Below are 17,778 nucleotides of genomic sequence, written 5' to 3'. Positions count from 1 at the left end.
AATCTCTGGACTTAACTGCGTGTGAAATCAAGTGGGCTGACCATTCTCAGGTCTGAGAATCTGACTGTATTTTGTAAGCCATTGATGCACTCCCTAAGGCACCATGGATGAAGTGGAAAGCGCTGGTGCTAAGAAGGAAGTCATGTTTATCCATTTGTATTGAAGGGTGGCTGCCTCTTAACTGTTCTCTGCCACCCACAACAGGGGGGAATAAATGACAAGGGAAGGGTGTCATTCTCAGTGGAGGGTTTTAGGGATGTTCTTGTAGTACAAGAGTCTTGTCCCTGTTGTGAGAATGGTTTGAAATTATGGTTGTTAAATTGTTTTCACCCCTTAGTATTTCAGTCCAGAGTGCTGTACTGTATGGCCTGGTGGCTCACTTGGCGTGATGATGTACTTCCTGGGGGTGATAATGTTACCAGAACACAAGCATGGAGAAATAGTCGTCTCCACCAGGGCAGATAATTCAGCATTTAAAACTCATTTCTCAAACTGCCAGCCATATTTCTGGAGTCAAAAAAGTGTGTGTGGATTTTGAAGTGTTAAGTATTCAAGTGAATATTTATAGCAAGGCATAGAATGGGGTTGGGGGGGGGACCATGAACAGATTAGTTAACAGGTGAACGCAGATAGCTGTGCTAAGTGGATTCTCTATTGTATAGATTTGAAATAGCTTCTTGCTGAGCTGCTTCTTGGTAAAATCAAGCATTTAATTTGAAAAATGAAGACCTTTGTGGAGTGTTAAAGCTAAGGGAAAATGTAGCCTGTGCCTATAGTTTAGGACTGGCAGTTATAAAACTTAACCTTCAGAGGGCTGGGGATTGGAACGGCATCTGATGATGTCTCTTGCAGAACATAGACATGTTATGATCTGGTTTTAAAGAAAAGCATGTTGTTGTTTTTTGTGTAAAAAACCTCTCTGTCCAAAGGTCTTGCTCATGTTGGAGTTTGGACTTTGAAGGGCATTTCCTGTGGCCATCTACTTTGATTCTCTTGCTTGTAAAATGTACTGCATGACAGCGGCGGCTGCTGTTGAAGAACTGTTCTGGTTTTATTGACCAACCATAGGCTGGGGGCAGCAAATCATCAACAGAAAGATCTCTACTGTGGAATTTGCTATTAGTTCAGCTGGAAGCCTTAGCTGCCCCTGAGGTTTTCATACATGACTGGAATGGGAGCAGGGCTTTCAGCGTTTAAGCAACAAATGGCTGTTCTGGAATAGGGTTCACTTTAAAAATGAAATTGTGCCCCCTGTTAAATTCACAGATTTTCGTCACTTGTAGAAATATTAAGTAACCTCTAATTTTAAACTGATGGCTTCATCTAGAAGTGGACACAGATCAATTTTTGAGCATATTTAGAAATGTTACAAAATTAAAGGTTTAGTAAATAGGGAAGGAAACTTGGACTGGCAACTTTCCCCCAGGTTTTTTTTAATGTAATGTGACTTTCGCTTTGCATTTTGATGCCTAGGAAACTGGGAAATACTGTAGTTGATAGTCCAGTCAGGTTTTGTCTTTTGGCTCCAGGCCCCGACAAAGATGCAAGGAAGCTTCTTGGTTCCAAAAGGTCACTGTAGGGAAAAGAACTGGAGAATTTCTGTGACCCATTGATTTATTCCAATATATCATTTTGAAATAACTGCAAGTGTATGGGTGTGTGTGTTTGTGTGGAAAGGACAAGTTCTTTGCTAGTGATTATCAGGAATCAAATGGGAATGAAAACAAGAGCGTACAGGTCTGTAAGGCTATTCTCTCCTGAGACCGGTATTATTTGGCCTAGTGCAACTGCATTTGAAATAGGGGTTACTGTTCTGGTTGCTTCATCTCAAAAATGATAACTGCTCTTTCCCCTTTTTTCAAAAGGCAACCAATGCAATCAAAAGGTTTCAAGCACCTTTACTATGGGCAAAATATCGGGGGCTTTTTAGATTAGAAGAAAAATGACTAAAAGGGGAATAATGGTTTTTAAAACTATGTAAAATGTAGAGAAAGTACAGATATATTTTTGTCCTAACTTGTAATACTAGAGCTTTGGGTTATCTAATAACTCAATGGCAGGAGATTCAAAACAGTTACAGGAAAAGCAGTTCACACAAAAAGGAAGGCATAATAATGGTATGAAATTCAGTTGTGTGAGCCAGAAGATGTGGTGATGGCCATGGACTGATATTGTAGAAAAAGGCATGGGGTTGGAGAAATTCTGGGAGATGAAAGATGGTCTTAATGGTTCTTCAGAGTGAAATTTTGAATCATATAATCTACCAAAAATGCGTCAAATACCCTGAATTAATTGGCACCTAGTTTCCCATCTTCATTTGATGCTTTTTAAAGTTTGTTTACTAAATATAGATGTGCAATCTCAATTTTATCTGTTCTATAATAATCTAAAGTTTCCTATAGCTATATTTGGAGTGAAATATTTGATGAGGAAAAACATTTGAAGCACAATTACGGTGCAATCCTAGACAAGTGTTCTTGGACAGAAGTCTCACTGAATTCTTGGGACTTAGTCCAAGCTAAGTATGTATAGGTTTGCAGCCTTAATGTGGTTTCAGTGTTTAAACAAATCCAAAGCTTTCCCTGGAAATTATTTTTATTGCCATTCTTGTAAAGACATGACTATTCAGCATCATGAACTTCCCTTATATCATTTAAGAAGAAAATACCAAGGCATTTAAACCTATTAATAAGCTAGTTTCAATCTGCCCAAAGACCCACGTATTGAATATTTTCCAGGTAAAGTCATCTGAGAAAGTAATTAAAATGTTGAAATTGCCCAAATGCAAGTGGCATTCTATCTACTCATTAGATTAATCATTAAGAAACTATGCATTTCTAGAACTGGGAAAAAATTATGTGGAAATAGAAATGGACATTTTCCTGCTCTGCTTCACTGGTTATTCTCTCTAACTGTTGAATGGAGTTTCCAGGATTGGAAACAGTGGGCTTCTGAAAACCAGTTGCTGAAGATACATAATATTGTACAGTGGTACAGTTCGCATCCTGAAGCGAATGCAACCCGCGTCCGCAGGTCGCGATTTGCCGCTTCTGTGTATGCGCGTGACATCATTTTGAGTGCCTGCACGAGCAGCGAAACCCAGAAGTAATGGACTCCATTACTTTTGGGTCGCCGCGGAGCACAACCCAAAAATGCTTAACCCGAAGCTACTTCAACCCGAGGTATGACTGTAGTTGATCGTGTGTGTTGTTTGGTGACTTCCTGGAAGCAGGAGGTTGGTTTGCTGGAGGGAAAGCATTAGGGAATGAGGGTGTTGTCCTTGGGCTTCTCCCCCCTCACATCTTCTTTTCATGCTATGTGTAGTTACCTTCTTCCTGCTCTTTTCTTGAAATTGACTACAGCTGCTGTTTATATCTTGGTTATGAAGAAGTCTTTCCTAAACATGCTGCCTGAGGCAAGGGAGTTGTAGTCCAAAACATCTATGGGCACCAGCTTGGGGAAGCATTGGCAGAGTTTCTTGGTAGGGCATCTACTACCTTACAGTGTGAAAGTTGTAATGTTGGAATATATATTTTTTATACAGTCGTACCTTAGAAGTTGAATGGAGTCGTTCGACTTCCAAAACGTTTGGAAACCAAAGTGTGGCTTCTGATTGGCTGCAGGAAGTTCCTGCAGCCAATTGGAACCCCCGGAACCCCCGTTGGACGTTCGGGTTCCAAAGAATGTTCGCAAACCAGAACACTCACTTCTGGGTTTGCGGCGTTCGGGAGCCAAAATGTTCGACTTGCAAGGCATTTGGGATCCAAGGTACAACTGTACAGAGGTTTTTTAAAAAAATTTCAGTAAGGTAACTACTTTTTCTTGTTGCAATTTTGTTCCTATACTTGTAGATTCTTCTCTCTTACTACTTTAGCTTTTACAATAATTATGGAAAAGACAAGTGCCCTGTAAAAGGCGAGAAAACAATTTTGCAGGCTTTGAAAAACGACTGCCTGGAAGCAAACCTAAATGGTACAAATGCAGCCGCTCCAGGGCTTGTACAAAAAAGGCCAGCTAGGCTGCGTGGAGCTGGAAAGTGCCCTGGCGTGTATTGCTGCTTTGTTCAGTTTTCAAGCACATGTTGAGCTTGCAGTCTGTCACCCAGATGGCTATTTTTAGCACTACTACTGCCGCTTTCAGAATTTCTCCCTCCCTCCCCCCTTTCCACTAAACCTTCTTGTTAAATAATATTCTTAGATGTATTTGATCTTACTTGGCGATTTGAGCCTGGCTTCAAACCTGTGCAGTTCATTTTATACATTTCGTCTTCACTCTGCTTTCTCATGCATAAACTGAATGGGACTTAAGAGATAGCAGCTTGAGAATGTACATCATCATCATCATCATCATCATCTGGATTTCTTACACACCCTTCACCCTGAGGTTACAGGGTTGTATGGCAGTGCAACATTAGAAGCAGTTAAAATAGCTTAAAATCAAAAGAATTTGGTGAGATATATATGTCGAAGGCCGGGGCAAAGAGGTGAATTTTCAGCATACAATAAAATCTATATACTGAAGGTGTAATAGGGACGCGGGTGGCGCTGTGGGTTAAACCACAGAGCCTAGGACTTGCCGATCAGAAGGTTGGTGGTTCGAATCCCCACGACGGGGTGAGCTCCTTGCTTGGTCCCTGCTCCTGCCAACCTAGCAGCTCAAAAGCATGTCAAAGTGCAAGTAGATAAATAGGTACTGCTCCGACAGGAAGGTAAACGGTGTTTCCGTGCACTGCTCTGGTTTGACAGAAGCGGCTTAGTCATGCTGGCCACATGACCCGGAAGCTGTACGCCAGCTCCCTCGGCCAATAAAGCGAGATGAGCGCCTCAACCCCAGAGTCGGCCACTGCTGGACCTAATGGTCAGGGGTTCCTTTACCTTTACTGAAGATGCACCTCTGTGGGGAGGGAATTCTACAACTTAGGGGATGCCACGGGGATGTTGTCTCTTGGGCCAGCACCCCTCAAACATTTGTGGGTGGTACAACTACCCAAGAGGGCCCACACTCTCGAGATGGTCTATATAGTTAAGGAGGTAGCCTATTCAGATATTTGTGGCCTGTAGTGTTTGGTGAAGTATGGCCTCGGTGCTGCTGTGCTCTCTCTCTCCGTGTCCCCCCCCCCCATACATATCCACCTAAGTCAGCTGCGAGACGAAAGTGAACAGAGAAGTAACATAGTTTGAATAGGTAGTAGCAGTTAGCTGCATGAGAGTAATTGCATTGAGGAGTTCTGTCATCACATTATTATGTAGTGAGAACTTGATGGGAGTAATCAGCTTGTTTGTGATCCAGAAGAACTGTGTGCAGGGTAAATAAACGACAAGATGTTCAGTCCAAAATATTACTTTTCCAAGCTTCAGGAGAAATGTCTTGAATTGGATAATCATACTGCAGTATGTCTCCAATGACATCTTTATTTCCTCTCTCAAAAATACTTCCCTGAACTCTAAAATTGCTTAGAGGCATAATCTAGTGATTCTGCCAAAGAGTAGTAACATCATTAAATACTTTTCACTGTTTGCGTTCATATCCTGGCTGTTGAATTTGTTGGGAGTATACCTGCCCATGCAGTGGTTTCCTGCCCACCTCCTGATCTTGTGTGGCAGATTGTTTAGTTCTAAAACAGAGGTTTTCTGCAAGCCTCATTCTGGTGGTTCACAGTATGCCTGTATTAAATAATTGTATTGAACTTTAATTGTATTTTTATTGCTGCTTTTAATTCTTATTGTGTATATTATTGTATTACAATATGTATTCTTCAGAAGGTATACAGTAAAATACAATATAAGAAATAAAAGAAGCCGTAAAATACTCTTGGAAATAATCCAGCACAGTGCATTACAATTGCTGCAATAGGCAGAAAAATCATTTAAGTAATCCTCCAATCAGCAATTTTTAAGTGGAGAAAAAGTTTGAGAACTATTGTTCTAAAACATAACGATTACCTTTTTGTGACCTAATCTTTAGTGTGTTGAAATTACAAGGGCAGGAAAAGTCTTGACCTGACACAGCTGTTTGTCAGTGTTGGGAAGAACAGCCAAGCAGTGCAAGCGTGTTGCTTTTGTATAGTTGGAATAGGCTGTAGGTAGAACAAGACTGCATGTTCTGTGCATTTGTTTTATATTTGTAAACCAGTTAGAAGCCATTTTGGCATATAAGTGGTATATAAATTAATAAATGATGATGATATTATAAACATGCAGTCACAGTGGCCAGTATCATGCTCTTAGGGATTTGTTCTTGTGTCCTTGGTTCTTTGTAGGATGGAGAGGTGGAATATAAATACAGTATGTTAAATGAAGTATTTTGAACCCAAATGGAAGGTCTGTTTTATGGGACCCTTTGGTGGGGGATGTACATTGCAAACAGTAAAAAGTTATTTGCACCAAAGCTTTGATAGTTAAAGGCCTACAGTTCCAAATCTATTGGCTCACCAAATATGTAAGAACTGGTAAAAAAAGAGAGAGGGGTATGTGTATGTTTATATAGAGGAAGGGAGGGAGGCATGATTTGTTTGCTGTTGTATGTTTCAAATTTTTATTGTCTATGTTGCCTCCTTTGGGAGGATGAAGTGCAAGGAATGTGAATGAGGCTATAAAACCACCAAGACTTTATAGAGTGTAATTAATTCAGAATCCTTTATGGACTTTTATTGGTTGGCCTTCTCTCCCTTCCCTCAGTTACTTTTAAGACTTTTAAGATTTTTGTACCATGGAGTTTAGATGATTGCTTTGCAGAACTTGGACTGCTGTCCAGTCCAATTTTCCAATTTTTGAGTCCCACTGAGTTCAGTTAGTAATTCCTAAGTTTTGGCTTAGTGTACTACACCCAAGACACTTACGAATGATGCCTTACCTGAATATGTAGCCACTTTGTTATTTTGTCATGGGGAATTTTTTTCTGCTTGAGCTGTATTGATTTTTTTTTTTTTAAATGACGTGGAGCTCTTGTTCCTAATATTGAATTCAGTTGTGGTCTGCCACTTGCTGCTCCATGTTCTTGCCTCCTTTGCCCCAATTTTTGCATTTGTCCACTGTGCACATGAAATGAATAGTTCAGTGTATAAAGTGTGACAGTTTGGTTCTTAGCTCTATTTTACCCTTCCAGTCAATGTGAAGTTTGTATGGGTTCAAGAAATGGATAAGAGGCCTTCACCGGTTTGGTCCTTCATGAGAGTTGTTGGCTGTGCAGGACTCAAGAGAAGACTCAGGATTCACCAGCTGACCATTGGTTCTTGCTGAAAGCCCTGTGATAAGCTTTGAAGCTCTGACAATCAGCTGATCAGCAGTGCCTGCAACCCCCCTTTTGGCCTAGTGCAACTTCAGCTGCCCACAGCTGATGCACATGGCTTTTTCAAAATGGCCTTGTGGGTCAGATGAGGAAGCCTGGCTGGTCTAATTAATTCTGCAAGCTGGAGGTTCCCTGCCCCTTCCTGAAGCGATAAAAAGTTGATAGTTCTTGTAGGGACACGGATCCCGTTCGCATCCAGAGGTACCACTGTATATCCAGACCAAAGGCTCCATATTTTGGTTTGTACTAAGCAGTGACTCCAGTTGCCGAAAGTTGATAAGAATAAAATGACGCATGATCTCCATGTCTTAACAGTTTCTTTACTCTGGCATCAGAACATGTGTAACCCAACGGTACTTCCTTTTCTCTCCCTTTTTATGTTACGTAGATGCTTCAAAGAGGAGCAGCTTTGCTTGATGTTCTGTCATGCAAGCAGCAACTTAGTGTGAATTTGAAAGAACGAAAAGACAGTTTAGATCTGAATGCCAGATCTTTGCTTTAAATAAGGAGAATGATAAAATCGAGAGGCTTCATTTCTGTAATTTTGGTGTTCACTGTAGACTTAGTTCATCAAGGCAGCATGCATAGTCCTTCCCTCTCCCTCCCCACCCCTATTTTATCCTCCTAACAACCCTCTGAGGTAGGTTAGGCTTAGAGTTGGTGACTGGTCCGAGTCACCCAGTGAGCTTCATGGCTTAAAGGGGATTTCAACTTGGGTCTCCCTAGTTCTAGACTGACAACCGCTATACCACACTGATCCCAGAGTAAAGCTTCCCTGTCTGTCTTGACCTGGCTCTGCTTCCTGCCTGAGCTTAAACATTTTATAGTACTTTTTTGTCTGGTGAAGCTGATAGATGCTTATAATACAAGTCTTTCTTGAGGACTGTATTTTAGACCATGCACATTATTCCTTGTGTAAGACTGGAAGTAGAAAAACATTTGGAAATGTCAGTGGAAGATAATCTACTTTGCAATGGGATAAGATGTTATTTCTATGTCTGTTTGCCCCCCTCTTTTCTGCAAATTAAATGCAGCCTATATGAATAGCCACTTGTTACCTACACCTTATTTTAGGCCCGGATGTGGTACTCTAACAAATCCTCAAATGTGCTCAATGCACACAACTAAGGCTGATAGTAGAATAATTCACTGCTAGGTTGCTTGTACTGCATTTATGTTTTCCTTTTTGTTATCCAAACTTTTGCTTTTGCTTTCAGATCTTTGATTATACAAACATACCTGCTGAAAAATCTGGAGAGAGGGCCATATTTATTTTTAACTGGTATAAGCTTTTTTTTTACAGCACCTTGGACAGTACATGCTGTAGAGTAATCATAGGAATTTAAGTTGAGAAGAACAAACCCTCCCCACAGCTGTGCAGCCTTCCTGTCCATCATGACTTGGGTTTGGTCTCCACGTATCCATGTAGGCGGCCATGCTCCAGCTCACTCTAGACATCTGGGAGACTTTGTGGTTTAGTAGCCATTCAGTAGCTATTGTGTTGCTTCAGGAGACTATAGCAGTTTGCAATGGCCAGGCTTCTGCCCTTTTGTATGTGAGGATTGGGATGCTATGGTTATATGGCTTATGCAGTGATCCAGAGCAGGAAAAAAATTCTGGTACTATGCTTTCCCATGGAAACGTATTCATTTCTCAAAATGTGTTGTTGAATAAAATGAATCAGTAGCACAGTGGCCTAGGTCACATGTCACTTTAAAGCATAGTTAAAAACAAGCTGTTGCTTAATGAAGGCAAACAATGTGCTGGTGCATTTACTCCCCCTATTCCTGCCTTCGTTGCATTGGGAGGGAAATAAACCAGAAGCTGGCTCAGTGTTACTTGCAAACAAGCGCTCATGATCTGTTTCTCTCAAAACATACCGCAAGCAGTAAGCCAAGAGCAAACCTTGGCTAATGAGATTCCAGATGAATTTTCCAATTCAGATTCTGTTTTTCAAGTAACCTGTGACTGCTCCAATCATTTGCAGAAGTGTCAAGAGTTGTTGTGGTATTACTGAACCATACATGATCTCTCATACTGACCTGACACTCTCAGCACTATTGAACTTGCCCTTCAACTGTCATACCTGATTTTTGTGTGTGTGTGGAGATAGTGAATAGAGAACATTATTTTGCATTATTTTCCAGTCTAGAACTGGAAGTTATTTGTTGTACTCTTTCTGGTTTGTGGTCAACCCTACACCAAACCCAGGACTCAGGCTCTATTGCTATAATCTAGGACTATTCATGATTTAAAAAATAAACAAATCCCCAAAGGGATTGTAGTTTAAAATTATCTCTTTAGCTCTCCCTTGTATAGAAGGCATACTGGGGTACTGGGAATGTCTTCTGTAGAAGTGGCAGCAGAGATTGGATTTGCTGTTCTGACACTTCATTTAGTACCACTTGGGAACAAAGCTGCTGGCAGCTTGTGTGGTTGGTTTGGAAAGATGTCAGCTCATAAACTTAGTCTCCGCTTGTGAGATCAAGGGACTATTATGTATGTGGTACAAGCTTAGATTTGTAGTGGCTCATAGCCTTATGGTCACAAGTGGTATTCGTAATGCGACAAGTTATGCAGATGAATTCTCTCTCTCTCTCTCTCTCTCTGTGTGTGTGTGTGTGTGTGTGTGTGAGAGAGAGAGAGAGAGAGAGAGAGAGAGAACTTGAACCTTTTGCATCAGAGAGGAGGAATAAGTTCTAAGTCTTGTTTCTGATGTATTGTATTTACTTTTTTCCTCTTTGTAGATGATCATGGAAACAGCAATGGAAGTCATGTAAAAATCTTTTTACCGAAAAAGCTGCTTGAATGTCTACCAAAATGTTCCAGTTTACCAAAAGAGAGGCACCGTTGGAACACTAACGAGGTAGATACATCCAATTTCTGTGTTTTTGACTGGCTGGATTGTTTAAATCATATCACATTGGAATCAAAATCTTGTTCAGAAAGGCTCTGCCACCATCCCCCTCCCCCAGCAAGAATTGTCAATCAAGTCATTGGAAACTTAGCACGAAGTTTGAATTGTTTGTGTTTTTAAAAACAAAGAGGCAGAATTTATGGGCTCTGCTGCATGTGGCAGGTGTTGGCATTTGTTTGCATGTCTTGCATTTTGCTTCTCTCCAAGGTATAGTTAAGATCTGTGTGAATCTGATGTAAATGCTCTTACATTTGTCAGGAATTAATGAAGACGTAGCTATGGTGCATCTTTGTCTCAAGTGTTAATTTGATAAAGACAGGAGGAAGATGATAAAACTTCCCAACAGCAGAACTGCTCTTGACCCTGCTTGCACAATAACTTCCCTGCTTTTCAAATTGCTTTAATATAGCATCCTCTTGACGGTATAAAGAATGAAATCTAGCCACGTATGAAACATTTGGTAATGTGCATAAAGGCTTTGAGAAATATTTAGTCTCTGAGGAATGTAGCATTCTCATGTCAATTTTTAAAAATCAAACCTTTTAAATTCCAAGATATAGTGGTCAAGTGTGGTTTGTTATAATGCAAAAATATGTGAAGAGATGTGAACTCTATCCAAGCTCTTTGTTGACTTCTACAGAGTTAAGCACAGGCTTAAATCTCTGCTGTTGAAATGGGTGGGTCTTTAAAGAGCATAATCTTTGTTTGGATTGTTCCTTGCATATCAAGTATTTCAGTGTAACTTTGGGCTGGGCACTGCGTTTAAGCAGTCACACTCTGCAAAGGTTCTACTTGCAGCTTGTAGGAAAGTATAGGTTTGTCAAGAATAAGTGGCTTGTAAGTAGTTGTGAATATATGCAACTAACAATCTGTGAGGGAAATGTATATTTGATAGTTAACTTGCTAGTTGTCAGAGTTGCTTCAATACCTTTATCTGGTAACTTATTTCAGAAGGGTTCATCATAAATTGGGGGCACCATCTAGCTTAAGTTCAATGCTCTTAACATTCCATTTATTTTAGTGGAAAATTATAAGCATGTGTGCAGTCAATGGGATTTACTTACCTTTGACAGGATTGTATCTGTGGTGTAGAACATGCACCTTCACAAGTGGGAAAAAGTGTTGATAGCAAAGTTATATTATCCTTGATTTCCCACTGTCTACCTTTGGTAACTTGTTTAGTATTTCATGGATTTTTTAAAAAAGCTTTTTGTGGTTCCTGAGTTCTGACATCTTAGGTGATAACTTCTGTTGGCTTCGTTGTAGCTTTACTTGGCTATTTGTCTTGCAGCCATGCACAATTTGACTCTGTCTCTGTAATTAGTAAAGCTTTTCCACGTAGTACTCTTGATGTCGTTTGCAAACCATTTTGAAAGTTCTGCAGCTTTTAGCGGATGAGTAAGAAAGAGAAAAGTCAATTCCTTCTAAAGAGAGTATCAAGCCTATCAAGCCTGTGGGCCAATATCTTTTGGTCTTTCTCAAAAGTGTTTTCTCTGATTTTAACCAAATCTCTGGTCTTTTCCATTTCTGCTTTGAAGGATATGAAAATAGCCAAGTGCCATTCATAAAAACTTGTGGGACTGGCTGCCACAGATTAGTTATTCACGATATGTTGATTCCTTAGGCCTAGAACTTCTGCATAGACTGGAGATTTGAATTCCTGTTTGGGTTTAGGCAAGAAGCAGCTGAGTGAGAAGCAACAATAGTACTTCCTCAGTACAGTTAGATAGATATAGGGCAGGGATGGGAATGGGCCTGTGGTCCTCGATGTTGTTGGACTCTTTCCCCACATGAGCATCAGCCAACATGGTATAGTGGGTGTTGTAGACCAACAACATCTGAAGGGTCATAGCCTCCTGTCCCTAATGTAAGGGCTGATCTTACTGTCATTCATACAGGATACCAATGAGGACCCCTCTCCCCTGAGTAAGATACAGAAATGCTCTTGTAGGTTAAAGATTTCTGAAAGATGGTTCCGTAACAAATGGAGCACTTAATGATTCTAAATACTTTTTAAAGAGTGCGAGTATGTTTGGAATAATCATAGAAACAAAAGGTGCCCAGATACATTGCCAGCTGTAGCTCTGAGATACAGCATGGTCCACATCAATCGGTTTGAAGAATGGCTTCATTCCGGGAGGGTGGGGCATGATGACAGAACAGCCTCTATTGGCTTGTGTACTGCTGGTCGGGGAGGGCTGGAGAAGGCCTCCAAGAGCCTGTGGACAGGAGTTGTATTAGCAGTTTTGTGGGAAAGATGGCACATTCTCTGTGTAAGCCATAGAACAAATTGCAATTGTGACCTATGGAGCAACTTGCTTTGTTCTTAGAATAGTGTTGATCACAAATGTGTGTTCTACTTTGAGTTATGCAGCATAAACAGTTGTATGATAAGGCACGAAATAAATTGTTGACTTTGCAGATGGTGCTCTTGAAGTTGAAGATACGTCTTTATGGAGAGATTAAAGCAAATGGTTTCAAGTTCTTCAGAGCTGCAGTTTCATTTTTACTGCACTCTTTCTCAAAAAAAGAGCAGTTGTTCTTTTATCTTTGAGAATTCTTGGAGAACAGGTGAGGTCCCTACAGACTGGAGGTGGGGAAATGTTGTTCCCATCTTCAAAAAGGGGGAAAAGGAAGACCTAGGTAACTACCGGCCGGTGAGCTTGACATTGATACAAGGGAAGGTCCTAGTTAATTCAACAATCAGCCTGTGAGAAAAGGATGCTGTAAATACTAAGACCCAGCATGGGTTTCCCAAAAATAAGTCATGCCAGACCAATCTGATTTCCTTTTTTGATGGAATTACAAACTTAGTGGATCAGGGAAATGCCTTGGACATAGTGTATCTTGATTTCAGTAAGGCTTTTGACAAAGTGCCCCATGATATTCTTGTGAGGAAGCTGGTAAAATGTGGGTTGAACGAGGCTTCAAGTTGCAAGAAAGAAGATTCCAACTAAACATTCAGATAAACTTTCTGACAGTAAGAGCTGTTCAGCAGTGAAACAGACTCCCATGAGAGGTGGTGGACTCTCCTTCCTTGGAGGTTTTTAAGAAGAGGTTAGGTGTTCATCTGTCATGGATGCTTTAGCTGAGATTCCTGCATTGCAGGGGGTTGGACTAGATTCTATGGACTAGATCCAACTCGTAAGATTCTATGATTCTATGACCATAGAGCACATTTTCTTATCTGTAAAATGGACAGGACAGCTGTAGCACAGGGTGGTTCAGATCAAGTCCTGGAAGGAAGAGGGAAACTTGGAGGAAGGATAGTCTCAAACCTTCCATTTAGTAAAGTAACATCTGAAGTTGTGGGTGATGGGAAAGGTATACAGCCTCCTGATGAGGGATTTGCTATTAGTTTGTGGCGAGTCACTTAAAGCGTTTGGAAATACGTAGTTGCCCAAATGCTGTCTCTTTTAAAATAAAAGTCATGGTGTCTGTTCTTGTCAGAAAAAACACTACTTGTTCATTTTTTTCCTTTCAAATTGGAGAAGGTAAATTATATCAGAAGTTAGTTTGATAATGTCATTGTGGCTTCACGTGGTTGAGACAGACTAATATATATTTGATGGTTGGGGGGAATAAAAGTTAAGGGTTTGTACAGCCATCATTGCTTAAGTTCGCTACCAATTAACTTCTCCAGCAGTATATGATGCATATCAATTTATATGCCTTTTAAAGAATTCCTGTTATACTCAGGCTAATACTGCTTTTATATGGCAGCGCCGCCTCTGGCTTTTTCAGCAAAGGAAGAGGGTGGTCGCTCCATTACTTGGGGTTGAAATTACAAACTACTCATACCACATTCTTGCGATTCCCTAACACTTGTTCATACCGCAGTGTGATTTTTTTTGTCTGTACATGCAGTCTTTTTCTTGGAGTTGTGATTGGCTTCTATTGAGTGTTTGAGATTAGATTCAATTTTGATTTAATTTGTATGCTGCCTTTTTGTTAAAAATTGTACTTAAAGCAACTTACAATATATGCACATCTCTGGAGAAGATGTTGAAAGGAACCATTCCCATTTGACCATCAAAGCTGTAGTGGTAAACAATGATGTGGGACAGAACTTTATTCTTCCATGGAAAAATTTCCATTGCATAAGTTCATTAAGTAACAATGAATAAGTGTTAATAGCAAATACAATATTAGACAATCATAGCTGTTTCAAAGCTATATTTAATGTCTTTGAGGTGATTATCCCTAGTAAGTATGTGAGAGAATATATATATTTGAAGTCAAATACTTGTGGTGTGTTGGGACAGAAGATTAACTTGGGGCACTTTTTAAGCTTTGTTCACTAAACTAAAGCGGATATGCTAAATGAGATCACCCTAGGGCATCAGAAAAAAATAAATAAAATAAAATCAAATCCTGGGAAACCCCTATCACTAATGCCAAGGATTCAGTTTTGTAGCCACCAGCTAGGAGGGGAAAATGAAATGGCCAGACACCTTCACTTTACTAGCTGAAACTTTCCCTTGCATCAAATTGTATTTGTAGAGGCCCTGCAGCTCTGTGCAAGTACAGGTGTTTGCCAGCTACTGGAAAACGTTTGGGGTTGGGCAGATGGGATGGACTTAAGTTGAAAGTTAGGGTAAACAAAGTAAGATTTGGAAGAATTTGGATTATTTGCTTGATTAAAAGACAGCGGTGGCTGTTTCACTGATTTCACTGATATCCTTGAGAATTCTTTGAGACAGATAAGGTCCCTGCAAACCTGAAGTAGGCAAATGTTGTCCCCATTCAGAAATGGAAAAAGAGAAGACCTACTGCATTTTTTGCACCATAACACTAACTTTTTTCCTCCTAGAAAGTAAGAGGAAATGTCTGTGCGTGTTATGGAGGGAATGCCTACGGGTGGCATGCCTATGGATTTTCCTTGTCTAAAAACTACGTGTTATGGTTGGGTGCGTGTTATAGGGCGAAAAATACGGTAGATAACTACTGACCTGTCAACTTGATATTAATACCAGGAAAGGTTCTAGAACAGATTATTAAACAGCTGGTTTGTTAGCACTTAGAAAAGCATGCAGTGAATACTAAGAGCCAGCATGGGTTTCTTAAAAATAAGTCATGCCAGACTAATCTTATTACTTTTTAAATATTTATTTTTGATTTGATTTACTTTTTGACTTACAAGCATGTTGGATCAGTGGAATGCTATGGATGTAGTGTATCTTGATTTCAGTAAGGCTTTTGATAAAGTCTCACACAATATTCTTGCAAAGAAACTGGTGAACTGTGGGCTAGATGATGTTGCTGTTGGATGGCCATCTGTCATGGATTCTTTGGTTTAGATTCCTGCATTGCAGAGGGTTGGATTGGATGACCCTTGGGGAATCCCTTCCATATCTCCAATTCTTTGACTTGTGGGTATAGGGTGGTATACAAAATTAATAATAATAATAATAATAATAATAATAATAATAATAATATGGTATTGGTAGCAAGTGAAAATGGTGCCATGTTTCACAGGACAACATCAGTCAGGAACCTGACCCCTGTAAATTGCAAGGTTCACAATGTTCTTCTTAATTGTAACCAGCAAGAGATTTGGTTTTTGGAATGTTTGCAGGAAACAAGGTTTCACCCTTACCTATGGTTTACTTGTAATATAGTTAATGATAGTTACAAGAGCGTTGGATGATTTGATTGGTTCATGAAATAGAGTATCTACAGTGGTTGGTGGACAATCTGTACTGGCCAGGTTGGCTAACAAGCTTTCAGGGTGCATAGACATTTTTATTATGTGGGCTCACTCTTTTCAGGAACCAAATGCTTACATTTCTGAAATGCCCTTTTTGTGGGAGCAGCAAGACAAGCTTTGCAGTGATCTCCTAGCCAATATTTATGAAGGGCTTTGTCCATAAATTGGCCTTTATAAAGGGAAGCCAGCAAGCAAGGTGGATACTGCCCAGCTCTGTTGATTTCAAAGTTGCTTTCCCTGTCCTCACTGGAATGAGCAGATGCCTATTCCATTCTGGCAGCCTTCATGGTTTCCTCCCTCTAAGTGTTGTATAATGTAATGCCATTGTGATAAAAAGATACAGAACATCAGTGCCAGAAGCTGTCAGTTTAATTGGGTCCCAACATTATTGTTTTTATTTGCAATGTAGTCCACACATTATTTTATATTGGAAGGAATTACTCTCATGAAGTTATACAGAGCAAACTCTTCCCTGGTGAAGTTTCCGAAATCTCTTTACACAGGGACTTCATGCCTCTTGGCTTCCACAGTGCCTTTCTGTCTTGGCAGAGTTCATTAAATTGACAGAAACTGAGGTTACCTGCTGTTAATCACAGGCGCAGCTGTCTGTTGTGAAGTTTAGAGCTGGAGTTACGGAATGTACTGTAGCAATCTCTGTTCTCCAAGAAACATCAAAGCCACAGACTTATGTGTTTTAGGAATAGGTCGTGTAAGCAGGCACATTTGCACATCTTTAGTTCAGCAGTACAAAAGACACTCTCCTATCAGGGGGCTGAACACCAAGCCAATTTGTACTGCACATGATAGAAAATGTTTTGGTAAAAATACACAGCTTCAGTATTCTGAGAAACATTTGACTGCTAAGTTCATTTTCTCCTTTTAGTTTCCTTCATGAGAGCACCTTAGTTATGACCTATAAGTCTCTTTGTAGTTTTCCATTGCCCTGTCTTGTAGCAATGTTCACACTTGCAGATTTCGGGCTTAATGTCCCCGGTCTGATATTTTGGTAAATTGCTTGTGCTGGTAATAGGGAGAAAGTTCTTTCTCTTGCTATGGCTGTCACCAGAGAAAGGAGTATAGGGGAGGGATGAAGACAAAACACCTGGCATAGTGTAGAAATCTTGACGGTGCCCCCCCCCCAAAAAAACAAAAGTGCATGTGATTTTCTAGGAATCCAGGCTGATGAAGCCAGTTGCATCTAAATCCAAAGTTACTATGCCAGTCTCCCCCACCCTGATGACTGAATGCAATTCTGCTTTCTAAGCAGCTATGCAGCAGCCACTGTGTGCAAGAAGCCAAGATACTGATAGATCAGGAACCCCAGAGGAATTCAGGAGTAGAATTCTGCAGCAATACAGAGAATCACAAGTGAAGGTCAATATCTGCCTACTGCAATTCTTCTGTTTGTGAGCACCTTGCAGCCAGCCTGTCACAGTAGCTTTAGGTATTAATCAGTAGCAACCTCCCTGTTACAGAAAGCTACTGGCAGAGTGGCTTTCTCCCCCTAAGCTATCCTATAAGGTAGGCTGGCTATGAAACATCAGTCCATTTTTTAAAATGGTGCCAACGCTGGTGTGTTCCAACTGCCCCTCAATGAGTCGGGTAAATAAAGTATTTTTCACATAGAAGGATGGGTGAGTAGAAAGAGAAGCAATAGGCTGTCATGCTTGACTACTATTCTTGGTGGAACTAATTTGCTAATATTGTGTAGTATCAAAATCAACTATTTCTACTTGGCTGAATGTGCTGGGGTTGTCCCCACCCCCAAAAATGTGAAAGTAGCAATAACTTCTTAGGCCACAGTACAAAAATATGTTGTGAACAATCCTCTGATGTCCTTTGTATGGAATGTAAATGCAATGAG

The 17,778-nt window shown here is 40.3% G+C and overlaps 1 protein-coding gene across 4 annotated transcripts in view; it reads left to right on the top strand.

The window, feature by feature from the left end:
* Positions 1 to 17,778, top strand: part of CAMTA1 (calmodulin binding transcription activator 1) — a 690,484-nt gene that overhangs the window by 6,406 nt on the left and 666,300 nt on the right. For all 4 annotated transcript variants that reach the window (XM_081870725.1, XM_081870727.1, XM_081870724.1 and 1 more), the window contains exon 2: positions 10,035 to 10,153. In XM_081870725.1, coding sequence (XP_081726851.1) covers positions 10,035 to 10,153 — 119 coding nt within the window. The remainder of the gene's footprint in view (positions 1 to 10,034; positions 10,154 to 17,778) is intronic.

This window comes from Podarcis erhardii (genome assembly GCF_964252035.2).
Source record: "Podarcis erhardii genome assembly, chromosome: 7".
NCBI classification, from domain to species: domain Eukaryota; kingdom Metazoa; phylum Chordata; class Lepidosauria; order Squamata; family Lacertidae; genus Podarcis; species Podarcis erhardii.
Note: the sequence above shows the minus strand (reverse complement) of the source record. Positions and strands in the feature narration are given on the sequence as shown.